This window comes from Haliaeetus leucocephalus, unplaced genomic scaffold (assembly GCF_000737465.1).
Source record: "Haliaeetus leucocephalus isolate CR32 unplaced genomic scaffold, Haliaeetus_leucocephalus-4.0 Scaffold795, whole genome shotgun sequence".
Classification (NCBI taxonomy): Eukaryota; Metazoa; Chordata; class Aves; order Accipitriformes; family Accipitridae; genus Haliaeetus; species Haliaeetus leucocephalus.
The window spans coordinates 80,984-97,754 of NW_010973231.1; the positions used below are offsets into that span (position 1 = coordinate 80,984).

The 16,771-nt window shown below is 45.7% G+C and overlaps 1 protein-coding gene across 1 annotated transcript in view; it reads right to left on the bottom strand.

Annotated features, from left to right (window-relative positions):
• Positions 1–16,771, bottom strand: part of NHS (Nance-Horan syndrome (congenital cataracts and dental anomalies)) — a gene marked incomplete at its 5' end in the record, with an annotated part of 264,515 nt that overhangs the window by 18,341 nt on the left and 229,403 nt on the right. The window contains 2 exons of the mRNA XM_010581593.1: positions 2,560–2,693; positions 5,103–5,255. Of these exons, the coding sequence (XP_010579895.1) occupies positions 2,560–2,693; positions 5,103–5,255 (287 nt within the window). The remainder of the gene's footprint in view (positions 1–2,559; positions 2,694–5,102; positions 5,256–16,771) is intronic.

The following is a 16,771-nucleotide window of genomic DNA, read 5'->3' on the forward strand; positions in this document are numbered from 1 at the left end:
GTGATAGCTCTCACAGGTCTCACAGTGGTAATCTGAACATTTCTCAAAACCAAGCCACTTATTTCAGTACCTTAATGCATTCATTTAACGTGGATGGTCAGTTTGGAAAAGTCAGATCCTGTAACTTTTAAAAATTTCCCAGCTTCTCATTGATCCCTTTCCTAATTTAAAAGAAACAATCCCTTTTCTAATTCATAAGTAACACAGAAAGGGGCTTTTATTGTTGTTTAGTATTGCTTTCACCATCACCTTTCCAATGCATCAGAAAAGTGGAATACAGAATAGACTGCTATGCCATGAATAAAAATTCTTGTGGGATTTAACATCTTTAGTTCATTGACGAATAGATGATACAATCAACTGGAATCAGATATCAAACATTACCAACAGTCCCTGAAGCAGATACGCATTTGCAGATGTCAAAAAGCTTATGCTAAAAAGGGCAAGCTAGCCAATAACAGCATTCTCAACTTTCTCCTGTAATGATATCATTAAGTCATGAAGGCTGGCACAATATCAATTAGCTATTCATTGTTGCAGTGTCTTGTAAAAATCTCTGATTAACCTTCTGCCAGACACAGCATTCATGTGCAGCTTCATGTTCTCTCAGAAATGGGTCAAGGCACTTTGAAGTACTCTGGCCTTGTCGTATTTGCAATTACCAAAGCAGAACATTACCAGATGCCTTGAAATCAATAGGATGACAACCTCCAAGCAGCTCTTGCTTGCTGTTCCTTAGGGGAACACTGAATCTGGTCAGCTTCCAAAAAAAGGCCCAATATGGGTGGGCACAAAGCTTAATATTTTCCCTCTTGAAAAGAAAAAGTTGGACTTGCTGATAAAGCCAAGACATCTGCATTCAGCATGACTTAATTTTGCCAACTAATACAGGACTCGGAGGGTTGCTCACTATTTATTATTATTTTGTGTTCCACAGATGGAAGTAATGTCTAAAGAGCACTGGTTGTTTTCCAAACACAGCAAAGATTCAGGCCTTTCACCACCACTGAGTATGCAATTTCAAAAGACATGCCTTGTTCCCCATCTGATACTAACTAAGAGATATTTATGTTCAATATACTGTCCAAACTATTGTCTGTAACTAGTTCTGAACCATAATGTGGGGGTCACCTCTCCTTTACCTTTCAGTGACCCTACAACAGTGCTAGCTTTGATGATGACTTACAAAGAAGAAACAGGTAAGCCTGTTTTTCCTTTCCGTCTTCCAACTCTTTTCTATGCTGTCCCTTAACATCAGGATATCTTCAGTTGAATCATAAGGCCTGCAAACGTAACCAGTTCAAAGCCTGCAGTGATGGTGATGCTTTCCTCAAAATTATCCAGATAAGCAGCCAAAAAGCCAGAATAGTCAAACTAATCAAAACTTCATCATGCATTTCATGCTTTCAAATGAGAAACAAAACTCTTCCTATGGACTGGCTAGCTGCTGATGTTTTGTTCCCTGGACATGTGCTTTACATTGTGACTCCTTTCCCATTATAGTATTTCCATATGGTTAATATAAAGAATTAGGATGAATGTACTTGGATTTTTAAGCTAAGTGAGTGACGATTCAGTAGCTACAGACTCACAATGTGCTCACGGGTATAACATCTCTGTATATGCCAATGTCCCTGTACCTGCAGATGCAGGACAGATCTATCTCTACACTGAGGCTTGGCATTAGACATATGCATCACTTAAAAGTCAAATCCAGGTCTGACCTGTGGAGTTTAAACTGGTCTGAGGAATGCAATGGCTCTCAGCACAGGGCAGAATATAGCTACTATGGCACTTTCACAGGTCAAACACCCAGAGCCACAAAGGTAGCAAAGTCCTGCTGAAACCAGTGGGAATTATGGACCCAGTCAGAGTTAAACTTGTGGATCTGGTGCATTTCCTTTAACCATGATAAATACCATATTGTCAACACTAATTTGATTTCAAATTAGTGCAGCAGTGACAAGTCAGCAGAGACATACAGGACCAGATCTTCAGCTGGAGTTCCTGTTTGTCTGGCTGCAAGGACATGCGTGAGACACAAAGCATCTGAAAAAACTGCATGGAGGTGGATACTGCAGAACAGGTCCATTGCCCATACATACATGGAACATGTAGTTCCTTGTAGCTGGAGAAGTGCTGTTGAGCCTAACTGCACACGTGAGTCTCAAGCCAGCACTCAAAGCCCTTGAGTTCTTGGCTCCTGGCAATGCTAACGCAAGGGCTGAAATTATGGCACTTTCTGAAATTACAGGATGGTCCTGGAAGTACTACCTAAAGCACAAGTGGAGAATGTGAAGGGCTGTGGAGGAGTATGTGAATGAGCGCATATGAGTGCTGTCAATCGGCAAAAAAATAAGAGGTTTCTCAATGGAAACATCCACCCTGGGGCTGGCTGCTGGAAGCTGCGACCTGAGTTATGCTGCTGACAGTCTTTAAGGTCAGCTGTGTCATACCTGCTTAGGCTTGGGTTGGGGGGAGCTTGTGAAGTGCTGTCACACTCAGGTCCCACAATGCTGATAACGTGTTTGTGTGTGATAGCTGTAGTGAAAGACTTACTGGTAGCAAGTGCCGGTCCTTTATCGCTTGCCTCTTTTGACTGCAGATTGCAGGGAAGGGAGGAAAGGGAGGAGCCACCACAGTGATGGGGCCTTGGACTTTTTGCTCTCTGTTATCACCTCGGTTTCGATGTTCTGTTTTGGATGAGAAAGGAGACGTGAGGCTTTCAGAGTGTTAAAAATGTATAAATATCTCTATTAACAGCACAACAGACACACGAACAGGATGTGGACTGCAAAGATGAAGGTCCTCCTCTTCTCCACTGACAGCTAACTATGATCCCTGTTGCAACTGAAGAGGACAAGCAGTTACCAGACATCCAAGGCCCTGGAAGAGCAATGCTCATACAACACAACCCAGCGTGTGCACTGAAGCTGAATTCTCCTCAGATGGGCTTTATACCCTTTATGTCAAGTGACAAAGGAATTACCTTCTTAGGCGCTTGGGACCCGAGTCCTGATTCCCAATGGGAATCTGCAGCTCCTGTTGCCTTGAAACATTGAGCTGCAGCAATGACTGCACTCTACCCATTTAAAATACACCCCTCTGAGGAGAATGAAGGAAACACAGCCCCAGGTGGGATTTCCTTCCCCAGCTGCATGGCAGTGCCAAGTCCTGAGCATTGGCTTGACATCATGAAGGTTGCTGCAGTGGAGCTCTGTGTCCCAGCATGGAGGAGATCATCCTGGAAAAGTCAAGATCTCTCCACTCCAGGCCCAGAGGAGTCTTCCTTCACCATGGGCTCACAATATTCAGTCCTCTTTCAGCATCAGTCCCAAGCCTCTGAAACCTTCCAAGTGAATGGGAGAACGCTCAAGGACTCCCCATCTCTAAATTTAGGTGACAGTCAGATAGCTAGTGTTTGCATGGAGTGCTGCTGGAAGGGGACGATGGATTCACCTGACACACGTAGATACAGTCCAGCCAACAATGTTTGCTGCTAGCATAGCTGTTTTCTGATCTAATGTTTGGTTTTAATTACTCCTCGTTAAATAGATAAAGAGATGATGAAATTCTGATAGAAGAAACAGGTGAGACACAATAAACATGTTTAGGGTAAATTTCCAGTTATAATTTCAAGCTAGTATATGCAGTTATTAGGAAAATAAAATAAAACCGCACATGCCAAGCTGCCTGCTGAACCTGCACAGCTGCCGTTAAACGCAGAGGATGGGAAGTTGCCAAAACAGAGATTTGTAACTTTAAAAAGATGAGGCATTTTCTGACAGCTGCCTTCCTGAGCTGCTGTCAGGATTTCTCCTGCCCACAAGATGGCAGGCAGAGATCAGCCTGGTCCTGGGACAATTGCAAAGCAGAGCTGCTAAGAGCAGAAAAGCCAACTTCTCTACTCCAACACTACTGTGATTGCAATTCGTTTGAATCACTTTTTGCAGTGCTATGAAGACATACTGCACCCTCAGTGTGTTCTTGAGCTAAAATCTGTAGAGAGGTTCAAATGTGGTAATTAATTGGAACATTTTATCCAGCTAACAAGATGCTCTGCAGATCTGAGTAATCAATTATTATTATAACCTGATAACAATAATAAATGAGCAAGGCAATGGTAGCTGTTGGTGCAAAACAATTGGAACACAGGAGGCTGCTGCTGAACATTTTAAGGGTGACCTGCATGGATTTTCTCCTTCCCTATGGCATAGAAGAAAGACGGGCTTGTTTGCCTACTTTTACGTGCTTCCCAGTAAGAATTTTCCCTCGGTTAGGTTCCCAGTGAAAACTGACCTTTCCCCATCTTTTGCCTTCCCTGTAGCGTGCTGTTGTAGGACCATCCAGATATTTGCACCCAGGAAATTTCCTTTATGGCAGGGATCCAGGAGCCTGGTTATGACCTTGATTTCTCCCACTTCCTCCCTGTGTAATGTGATTCAGTTTTGAAGCTACAGGTCTCCAGTTTGTTAGGCGATGTCAGGAGGTGTTCCCTGGCCTGGAAAGGGGACACCTGCCCGACCCTGCCAAGCTGTCTGGGGTATCACCTGGCTTTCAGCTGCCACCCTTGAAGGATGCAGGTCTCCTCCAGTATCGTGCTTGGAAACCCCATGCAGACAGCTCAGTTTCTGTGGCGACTGTAATACCACTGGGCTCCAGTTTCAGCCCTCGGGAAGCTAAATCTTATCTGTTGTGGAGCTGAGGCATTGTTTAACGTCTGTTTAGTGGAGGGAGACAAGATGGCCTTGCTGAAACACTCAGTGCCTCCATCCTTTTGGGGTCACTGCATGGATTTGCTCACACAATTCAGACATACCCACTTTAATAGAAAAACATATAAACAAAAAATGTAAAAAAGGAAAAGTAAAAAGTCCTTTTCAGCTCTACTCTAGTAATCATAAACAAGCCGAAGGGGGCACAAGCTTTTCTACTGCTAGAATTTCTTCAGCTTTATTTCTTACCCTAAGTACCTAAGTCCTAGTGGAGACCATTGCCCACAGCCCTGTGCCTGTGCCTGAGCACCCTGCTGCTGCTGGGAGGGGACCGTGGAGAGGTGTCATGTGTGTGGAAATGGAGCCAGAGCGTGTGCAAGCACCTACCTCTGTGCAAGGCTCGCAGGTGCTGCTTGGCGTGGTGGTGCAGCTCCTCCACGCAAGGTGGTCTGGTGGAGGGGAGGAAGATGTTTCTTTGCTGATTCCAAGGTGCTCGGTAATAGACACTCAGTTTGCTCTCTGCATCCAGGTTGGAGACAGCTGTAGGATAAAACCAGAGTGCAAGGTAAGACTCCTAGCCTCTCTTACATCAACCTAGCTGAAAAGCAATGGCTTTCGCTTGGAACAGCAGCGCCAAGAACGAGCACTGGGGGTGTTACAGCACCCCTCCTCCCACTGAATAACAGTGATCATTATCTTCTCTGTGTTTCCATACCACGTTATACCACTTAGCATTTAGACAATGCCCTTTTGCCAGATCGCAAATGGCTCTATGGAGGCAAGTAGGTGCAATAATACTATATCGGTGTTAAATATATGGACTAAAGGGATAATAATTTTATAGATAGCAAAACGAAAACGCAAAGAAGCTAACACAACCTTCCCACAGTGACATTTTGAACAAGGGCAGAGGGAGCAATGGGTCTTCCATTTACCCATTCTCCTGCAAATATGCTCCTTCACTACATCATGCTACTCACAACTAATTTCTGACACAGGTTGCTAGCTCATTGCCTTCTAGCACGTAACAACTGAGATTAACTGCCCGCCCTGCTGAGTGACTTCAACTGTCACTTATCAAAAGAGGTTCTCTCAATAGACAGGGACTTCTGAGGGACAGGAACACTTCAGTTCCTCTACAGAGAAATCCCAGAAGTCTCTGAAGTTACATGCACCAACTCCACTAGAGGTTTGTGAGAATTTCTCAGGAGCGCTGGGACTCTGGGAGGATGTGCCCAACCTCAGTGTACGCAGTAGCTAGCTTTCCAAGGGCCAAAGCAGGAGAGGAGGGCTATGGGGGATGCCAGCACTCTGCCCCGGCTGGCCACACAGAGCAGGCTTTTCCCACCTGTGCTTAGCAGCCCATGTAATGCAGCAGAGCACTTGGCACGTCTTCAGCTATAGCACTAGGCTGGCTCCTTCTTTTGCAGGCATCGATACAAACAGTCTCTCCAGTCATTTCCTCTTGTAATGCCAAGGAGCTGCTGCAGCTGTTTTGCTTACAGGACAATGCAGCGTGATGCAGGTGGGCTCCCTCACACATGGGAGGAAGGGTGGTGGAGGGACCTCCTGGTGTTCCCTTCCTAGCGAGAAGCCAAACAGCCAGTGTGCCTCGGGTTGGTCCCCCCACTGGCCACATGCTCCTCTCCTTCACCCTCATTGACCAGTGAGAGCCCAGAGGAGCAGAGGCGGCTTCAATCGTAACACAGTCCAACACAACGCTGATGGCCAGAGCCCTCTTCCATGGAGAATACTACCAGGGATTTGTAACTCTGTGTTAGTGACCCAGCCTGTGTGCCAGCCCCCTTCTCCAGCCTCTGTCTTGCCCACTGACACGATAGATATTTTGTGGCCAGGCTCTCCCCTTGCATTGCTTTTATCACTCCAGGCAAGCGCAGCCCTCAGCCCTTCCCTGGCAGGGCCCTCACCACTTCCACAAGAGAAGGAGAATGAATGCGCCACTGTCGTGGGACACCACCGAGGGGGAGGCCAAGCCAGAGAAAGGGGTTGGCTGCAGGACATCCACAGCAGTACGTTGTCTCCAGCCAAGGAACTAGCACATTTCAGGGCTCTCATCTACTTTCCATGCTTTTGCACTCTCTGACCTGCAGGAGCAGCTGCCCTTTTTTGAGTGGGAGTCGGTGCAACATGTCAGAGAGCAGCTCTCTGGTGGAGATGTGTTGCTCTTTCTGGTTTTGTTGCTTTCTTTAATGCAAAACAACATTCACTCAGGCTGAAGGCATACCAGTGCTTTGTATAGTGAAAGGAACTGGGAAAGTACAGTAGGAGAAGAAGGAGGAGGGAGCAGACACAAGAGGAGAAACCTAGGAACCATGCTGCTGCATGTGGGATGCTGACAGACTTTATCAGCTTCTTTGATAAGAAAAAAACCCAGTTCACAAAACTTTGTGGGCATCATGATGGAAGTGGTGTTATAATATGGTGATAGACCTCCTGAGGTTCAGGTTCTCAAGAGCTTCAGCACCACCGAAGGGAACCCGAACTCTGTGTCCAACAGGCTTTGCTTCCAAGTGGATTTTTGCAGGTGGGGTTTCACTCAGTTTACAACACGTTTGCAGTGCTGCTCCATGCAACTGGCCATGGTGTCAGTGCAAGGAACAGCACCACGGTGAGAAAAAGATGATTGATAGCGGGGGAATTTGTAGGGTGAATGACAGCAACCTGTATGTGTTTGTTCATCATGAGGATTTACTAATTAAATTATCAACATTGTAGTAACATAATGTTGCCAAATCACAAGCAGAGCTTTTGATGGCTTGTCTGTTTGTCACCACTGCAGTAGGTGAATATCTCACTAGCATGAGCTGATTTTGTATTTCCTTTACCTCTTGAGGGTAAGGAAGCACTATGTCTGTTTTACAGATGAGGTACCGAGACACAAAACAACTTGCCCTGATCCCGTTCTCAGCCACACTGACTTCTTGGGAAGCTCATTTCAGGACAAAAATCTTTAAGTGATAGTAATGATACCCCACCCATTATTCATATCGCTGATGATAAGTGATATTCATGATCACAGATTGTACCCTGGAGGCTAATGAAACAGCAGGCACAAGCAGTTCCTTCCTACTCCCAGAAAAAAACTGTCCAGACTGAAGTTCTAGTAGCTGTCTGTGATGGAGCTCAGTAAGTGAGTGGAAAGTTTTACCTACTTATGAAATGTTCAGACATTTCATTAGACTACAATAGATTTGCTGCAAAATTTAACTTGTAGAAAGCTCTTCTGGCTTTGGCAGCAGTTTTTTACAAATGAGAAAGAGTAGAAGTTGGGTTAATATACTTTGTGTGAGACTTAAAAATGAAACCAAGCTAATACAATTCTGCTATGCACTTGCTGTTGTAGACACACATTGCTGTTCACAGATAAAACAGCATGACCTCTTAGCCATCCAACAATTCTCCCTTAGCCAGCAGTGCTGTACCAGAAGAAAAATAAAGCAAATACATTGCTTATCTTCAAATGATAGGGCACTAAGAAGCTTGCAGTACCCTGTGCCATGGCCCCAGCTAGCACGCCTCCGTATCTTCTTGCCTTTCCCTGCAGGAACACTGATTTGCCGTGTCAGGGAATATGCCCCACTGACACCAAGAAAGCAGAAGTATTGCACAATGCGCAATGAACTGAACAGTCCTTTAAAATACTCAAAAGCTGGAGTGGATTTTCTAGGCAGTCCAGAATAGAAACTAAAAGAGCTGGCAAAAAAGCTGCGAGGGGATGAATGTTCTCAGCCTGCGGTGGGGAAGAAGCTTAGAGGGAGAAGCCCTGGGTAGGGTAGAGGACAATGCTGGCCCAAAGACAAATAAATATAAACCCACCATGAATGCAATTAGGCTGGATGTTTGAAGAACAGCATCCCAACCTCAGACCAGCGAAGCTCTGGAAAAGCCTCCTGGAAAGGGGAAAGAGAGGGAAAAAGCTAACCGGTAAGCGAGAGAGCCTGCACCCTTTCTGAAGGGGATTACCAGATGTGATTGCCTGCCAAAAGAGGGACCTGCTTCCATTTCACTCCTTGCACATTGTCCTTTGCACATGTCCTTCTGTGTCCTTTGCACATTGCCAGTGCTTCTGCAACAGCATCTTGCCTGGACCTTGCTGTTTGGGCATAGGCCCCTGGGAACTGCGCACCATTGCTGGGAGCTGAAGCCAGAGCATGCAACCGCAGGAGTGGACCGTGAGCTTTCAGAACCACTGAACATCTGATTTGCTGCACAGGATTAAATCTCTTACTTCCACTAAAAGAAAAAAGCCAACCCTGTGGCGGGGTAGTTCAGCAGTCAAAGACCATTTGGTTGAGACCTAGAAGACCTGTGCAGTCAAAGCTTCACCATATGCTTTTGTTAAGAGCCTGGGTTAAATATTAACACTCCCTATGCCTCCATTCTGTAAAATGGGGATAAGGTATCTCTTTCAGCCAGCACTTCCTTTCACTCTGTGTTTTACACTGCAGTCTGTTTTTACAATGCCTAGCCTGTGCGTGGCTGTAGCTCCTCAGCATCATCACAATATGCATAATAAATAAAGTAATACAAAAAATGTAAAGCCACAGTCTTTAAATTATTAACAGCTGGACACCACAGTGAATGAGAAAAAAAGCCTGTACAGATATAGGAAACACTGCATTTCAGACATCAAATATAGATGATTAATATATTTTCAGTGTGTGCTTTGATCAATTTAGAATATACAAGTGAATCATATAAACTATCATGTTCATTTCACTCCCGAATTCATGTAATTATTTTTTTTGTTTTGTGGGATGACAAAATGACAAAAGACAATTTAAATGGATTCCCCATTACATTCTATGGATCCATTAATTTGGCTGGTTTCCTGACAACCAATGTCAAACAGACATACCCAAGTGACTGTTCTCATGAGAAGATTTTTGAAGGTTTCTAAATAGCTGTTTTATCAAAGTTGATCATATTTATCATTTACAGACCCTTCTCATCTTCACATCCTCTCATTCACTCTCTCTCCCTCCTTTAGCAAGGCAGAAAAAGGATCCTGCCACAGCAGAGCCAGATGTGGATGCTTGAAGGTTGTGCAGCTTTAGTGCACTCAGGCGTGTTTGTTCTAATAATAACACCACAAAGGCCAAACAAGAAAGATTTCTGCTCTATTTATTTGATAGATCCAGGGTTTCCCCCCAACTCTGTCTGCTTCTCTAGACGCTTGCCTCCCAGCCCCCCCCCCCTTCTGTTTCTCAACTTTCTATTATTTCTTTCTGTATTATAGTTGCCATCAGGTGTCAGGGCAGGGGGAAGATAATTCCTTATGTTTCCTAGCTCAAAGAGAAAACACAATTGTGTTGTAAGGTGTGAAAAAGTGTGCAGCCTGGAGGGGATTTGAGTGGCGAGTGAGGAAGTTGCCTACATGCTAAGGGACAGAGCTCAGAGCTGTCACGCCGTGAACCCCTGAACAAGCAAAGCTGAACCAGCAGCTGCTGAATCCTTATTAAAGTATCTGGATTCCAAAAGACAAAAACCATAATTAAAAAGGATCAGAATACTGAATAAGCCTATTCCAGAGCCCAATTACTCTTATGAGAGGCCCTAATGACCCAAGCCCTTGGCAGGGGGCAGAGGAGCTGGGGGCTGCGCACCCAGCGAAACTCCACTGCTTCTCCCTACTGCACTGCAGGGGTGTGGGATGCTCTCAAGGACTGCCGTGGCCGGCAGCACCATGCCAGGCTCTGCTTGGGAAGCCCTTCTCCAGCACTAAGGTGGCTGACCTGTCATTTTAGCAGATGCCATTTTTTCTAGCCATTTCAGGTAAAAATGGTGACTTTTTTCTTGTATGATTCAATGTCATAAGAAAGCTGTATGTTCACCCAGCTTTGCATAAATAGGCCTGTGCCAGCAGCAGGGTTTAAACTGATCAAACTCTTCCACACCTAGTGCCCAGGTCAGCAGTGAGTTACTGCCTGCTAAATTTGTGTGCAAAACATTGCAAGAAAATTAATTCTGAGGAAGACCAGATTATCTCAAAGACTAGGCAGTCTGACAACACATCCAACTTCATCATGCATTTTAGCATGTAAATGTTTCATTGAGGCAAGTGCTGAGTCTGATGTGAATTTTATTTATAGCCCTGAATGTCTCGAATGTATGCTTCCCCCAAGTACTCATGTCTCCACTGTAACACCCAGGGGGGTTTAAGCCTACAAGGCTGGTAAAAATCTACAGTTGTTTCTCTGCTGTACATGTCCCACATTTTGTGCGATGCATCAGCAAGCTCAGTACTTTCAAAGCAGCTCCCTCTGCGGCTGCTGCTTCACAGTGATGGCACGGAGTGTGCAGAGGCTTACCCAGTAGGGATACTGGAGCCCGGAGCTCCTCAGAAGTGGAACCATCACTCTGTTTCCTACAGTCATGCTTGCTCCTAACCATGGTTGCACCCAGACATTTCCCCCAGTCTTGACCTATTTGCCAGTGACAAACCCCACCAACTGGAACTGCAAATAGCTATTTGGATGAGCTACCTTCCTATCCCATCTTTATTAAGGCTTGAAAAATGCCAGTGCAAAGGGAGTGTGTTGGCGGCGATGCTGTTCGTTACAAATAAAGGCTACTGGCTCTTCAGCATTCCCATCAACCAGTGAGCAATGGCAACCTCACCATAACTTCAGTGAGTATACCTACAAGCATGGGCATGCACACACTTTCCCTCACACCTCTAGACAAAAAGTACCAAGTGACTAGAGCCAGAAAACCGGACATACCCTGGTGCTCTCGGGAACCCTGTTCACCCTGGCAGGGGCAGGATGCCATGCTCTTTTCCTACTAAGGGGAAGCAATAACTTCTGTCCATGTCACTGCCAGAGCCACACCTGACAGTGATGGCTTTCTCTTCTGAAGCCCTTTTGCCAGGAGGGACATCAGATGATGGGAACGGGACAGGCACTTTTGCCCCTTGGCACTGCGGGGGCTGCAGAGGACTCTGCCTGCACTTTCCTGTCCTCCTCTCCCCCAGGCAGCTGTGCGCGGTCCAGCCCCCCCAGGAGATGATGTGAGAGCTAAGGCAGGTCCTACCTAGACCTTGACTGAGCTTTCTAAGCACACTTCTCACATAACGCAAGAGATGCTCAAGTCTCAGCAAAATAGAAAACTGCATGCCAAAACCCCCGTCTCCTTTTTCTTGCCGCTCCTGTGCATATTTGGGATTTATTCAGGATCTAGATGGATTCCCCTATCCTTAGTCACATCTTTTGTTCCTGTGCTCCTGATGCACTCTGATGTTTGTGAGGGTACTATTCAATGTGGACATTTCCCTTTCAGTCCTTGCAATGCCCACTATCACAGGGCTGTGGGTGACTGATGCCCCATTTCTGGTGGTCTGCTCCTTGGTTACTTCCCTCTGGGAGCCCATGCTGGAAAACATGGTTTGTAATGGCTCTGTGCATCATTACATCTTATTATTGCTATTATCAGGGCAGAAACCCAAATTATTTCTGAGGATTTTTTGGCATGTACAATCTGAATCCAGGATGGATGTGAAAAGCAAACTCTAGCGGCACAGGGCCTGAGATATGGCTTGGGCAAGCAGTCTGGACCTGAAGCATGGATCACTACATCTGCCCTGCCACTGGCACTCATGCGTGCAAATCAAAGCCGGTGCAACTGTGTCTACACAGGCTGCAGCAGCCCTCCAGACAAACAGGAGGGTAGACATGACAAAACAAGTTAAGTCTTTAGCTATGTGTGGGCAACAACATGAACACAATTATTATTCTGTTGTGCACTCATGGATGGACAATTTAGCAAATTTTTCAAACTCAAGCAAAAAGGCAGAAACCTCACTGACAGCAGAAACTGTTGAGAAAGACCATGATCTTTTATGCTCTTTGTATTGTTTTATGTCTTGCCAATAGTGACATTTCTCACGTTTCAACCGCAGTTTCTTTTTCATGGTGCATCCCTGTGACATTTTTTCTGTGTCCCGTTGTGCTACACATGGAAATAACAGCTATTCAGGAGAAAAAGAGACAAGTGGACAAAACCCTAGCTGTATTTGGCATTCAGTTATCTAGAAAGATTAAAATACTGGAAAGCATATGATTTTGATGTCATTTCCATGCGCAGATCCTTGAATTTTGCATTTACCTGGTGTTCAGTTGACTGGCACAACAACAGACATAATTCAAGAGGGCTGAGAAGTGTGCGGTTCTTATACACGTAAGAAGATTAGGCTGTTAAGCAATATGCACTTATGTGAAGAGTACCACATGCTAATCCCATTCTTGGCTTTGCTGCTTTCAATCACTGCTGGTGGTGTTTGAACATATTTTTAACTGCTTTTCCTAACTCTGTCAAATAAGTTACAGTGGCCAGAATAGGACTTGATATTTCGAAGTATTTCAAAGCTGTCACTGCAGGATAGACAATAACCTCTCAGAAATACACAGTATTTTATACATTCAAGCCTTCATTCCTATGAATTTTCTCTAGCCAGTGATTTCTTCCTCTCCTTTTATTCCTGTTCTCCAGTCTATGTTTTACATGGCTGGGAGAGAAACAGCTTCATGCTCTCAGCTACAAAAGAGCTGCAAACATAGTCACAGACAGCAGGTTTCTGTTAGAACATTTCATTAACAGAGTTGCCCTTCTCACCAGTGAGAAGTGAATGGCATTTTTATTTTAGGTGCACATGTCTATATATTATACATATCCATGAATATGTGCAATTGTGCGTACGCCCCCACCCCATCACACCCAGCTCTGCAGCAAAGAAATCCCCCCGGTGCATATCTCTCCTAATGCCTGGTGACAGAAAGCACTGGAGGGAGTGCAACATACTTAACTATTAATAAACATCCGAAACATTCAAATAATGTATGTGTAGCCATGGTGTTTCTATGGTCCTTGTTCAGTCAGAGATAGCAGGAAGCCCATCAGGGAAAGCAGGTTAACAAGCAAAAAAGAAAACCACCAATAAGTTCGGGCTTTATTCCCAGGGCAGCTGAAGACATACGACTAGACAAAAGTTTTCCTAGTTGTGTATATGTATGCATAAAATTAAACATGTAATCCAATTCTACAACTTCAGAGACCACAACCCAGCTGGGAAGTGACTTGTGCCCCAGCTAAGTGAGTGGAAGCAATGCAAAAGGCAGCATTGGTGTTGCCTGCAGGGCAATGGTAAAGAAGGCAGACAATATGCGAGTCCTGCCTGGCAAGCTTAAGGTTGCCATTAGGTCAACTATTCTGCAGGATGAGTCCATATTCATTTCAGTTTGCTACCACGCTCCATGAGAAAATGAAAAGCTAATTAGCCCGGAAAATAGTGAAGGCATAAACACTGTTAAAGAAAAACCCAACCCCCCCAAACCTAACTTGTTTAAGGCTACTGGAGCTAATGGTAAGATGAATTATTATAGCAGGGATGATATGACATCACACATCTGCACACATATATATGTGTTTGTGTACAGACATACCAGAGCATGTAAGTGAAATCAGTGCCTCAGGAGACCCCTTCAGTCCCACGTGCTTAATTAGTTGAAAGCACTTCTTTCAATCTGATGCACTTTTAGCACTCGTCAACACAGATTTCTTCCCATGTTGACCTTTCACATTACTCCCACTCTCCTATCTCTGGCAATGTAGTGTGTGGTCTCTGTAAAACACTACGTAAACACACTTATAGACATCCTTCACCATTCTCCCTCGCTGCTCTGCTATTTTTCTCCTGTATTGACTCAGCCCAAATCACTACTAATCTTGCCCGAGTTGCTCCAACAGGTCACCATAACGCTCTCCCTTTTATCACACAGAAGTGTGTGGTTCACTGTGATGTTGCTCTCAGATCGGTCACCTTGATTGCACATGCCAGCACTCAAGAATAAAGCTTTACAAAATTCATTTAGTATTCTACCTGCCTTGGTTAATGCCTACCTTCCAGACCTTGTGAAAAAAAACACTCTCACATTCCCCAGCCTATAGACATTTTTGTGATGGGTCAAACAGTGTTTTGCCACTGGCTTTCATCTATCTTGCCTATTCTCCTACTCAAAACATTCAATTCCCCCGCATATATATGTGACTATATCACACTCCCACAAACCTGCCAAGGCAAGCGCCATGTGCTTACAATGGTGGCAACAACTACTGGACAGCTGGGAACATATCCCATGCCACCACCCAGAACACTATCTTGGGCCTTGAAAAGCAAGTTTTAAGGCGACACGGCACCCCGGAAGGAATTGAGTCAGACAACAGGACTCACCTCCGAAACAACCTCATAGACACCTGGGCCAAAAAGCACGGCATTGAGTGGGTATATCACATCCCCTATTATGCACCAACCTCCAGGAAAATCTAATGGTATGATAGACTGTTAAAGACTACACTGAGAGCAATGGGGGGCTGGATATTGTTGTGGTTTCAGCCCAGCTGGTAACAAAGCACCGTGCAGCCAATCCCTCATTCCTCCCCCCTAGCCTTGGTGGGATGAGGAGAAAATATAAAGAAAAGCTCATGGGTTGAGACAAGGACAGGGAGGGATCACTCCCCACTTACGGTCATGGGCAAAAGACAGGCTCAACTTGGGGAAGAAACAAAATCAATTTAATTTACTACCAATCAAATCAAAACAAGGATACTGGGAAGTAAAAACAGACCTTAGAACACCCTCCCCCCCCCCCCCAGCCCTCCTTCCCAGGTCAACCCCATTTCCAGTTCTCTCCACTTCCTCCCCCTAGCAGCACAGGGGGACAGGGAATGGGGGTTGGGGTCGGTTCCTCACACTATGTCTCTGCTGCTCCTTCCTCCTCAGGGGGAGGAGGACTCCTCACTTGTTCCTTGCTCTGCCATGGGGTGTCTCCCACGGGAGACAGTCCTTCACAAACATCTCCAATGTAGGTCCATTCCACGGGCTGCAGTTCCTCACAAACTCCCCTGGCGTGGGTCCTTCCTGTGGGCCGATCTTCAGTCCCAGCCTGCTCCAGCGTGGGCTTTCCCCCAGAGTCCCAGCCATCTTGGGGGGCCTACACTCCCCCACTCCCCTCCATGGGCTGCGGGGGGACAGCCTGCTCACCAGGGACCAGACCCCACCTCACCACAGGCTGCAGGGGCATCCCCTCCTTCTTCCCCTTCCTCACTGGCCTTACTGTCTGCAGAGGGGTTCCTCTCACATTCCAATCCCCCACTCACTGCAGGTTTCCTCTCTTAAATCTGTTCTCCCACAGGTGTTTCCACTGTCACTGACGGGCTCGGCCTGGGCCAGAGGCAGGTCCGGCTTGGAGCCGGGGGAGCTTCCAGCAGCTTCTCTCAGGAGCCACCCCTGCGACCCCTCCCTGCTACCAAAAACCCCGCCACACAAACCCAAAACAGACGTTCAAACATTGGGACACACATTTAGCAAAAGCCACCTGATTAGTTAACACCAGGGGATCTACCAGTCAGGCTGACCCTGCCCGATCAGAACTTTTAAGTACTGTAGAAGGGGATAAAGTCCCTGTAGTGCACATAAAAAAATATGCTAGGGAAAACAGTCTAGGTTACTCCTGCCTCAGGCAAAGGCAAACCCATTCGTGGGATTGCTTTTGCTCAAGGACCTGGGTGCACTTGGTGGGTGATGGGAAAGGATGGGGAGGTGTGCCTCAAGGGGATTTAATTTTAGGTGAGAATAGCCAGTGAATTAAATTCTATGATGTTAATTGCTATATAACCCTGCCACTATATGTCATCATTACTATAATTGTTATATGCTATATCAATGGTATTACAGTAAGGATCACTTAGATTAATGAAGAATGAACTTTGATAAAACCAAGCAAAGGGCAGTAGTGATGGAACCAGGACTGCCTTCAGCATGCAACAATCCACCATTGCACCCCCCCCTCCTTTTGCATCCAATGTCACCCACTCACCATACCACACTGAAGCCCGATCCCGCTCTGCTATCTGAGAGGACTTTGCACCACCCCTCCTGCCCAGAAAGACTGGTATGACAGATGCAGCCCAAAGTCATGGACTAAATGAACTCCATGGACATTTTATAGGGATGGCCCATAGACTAAGGGAATGATATC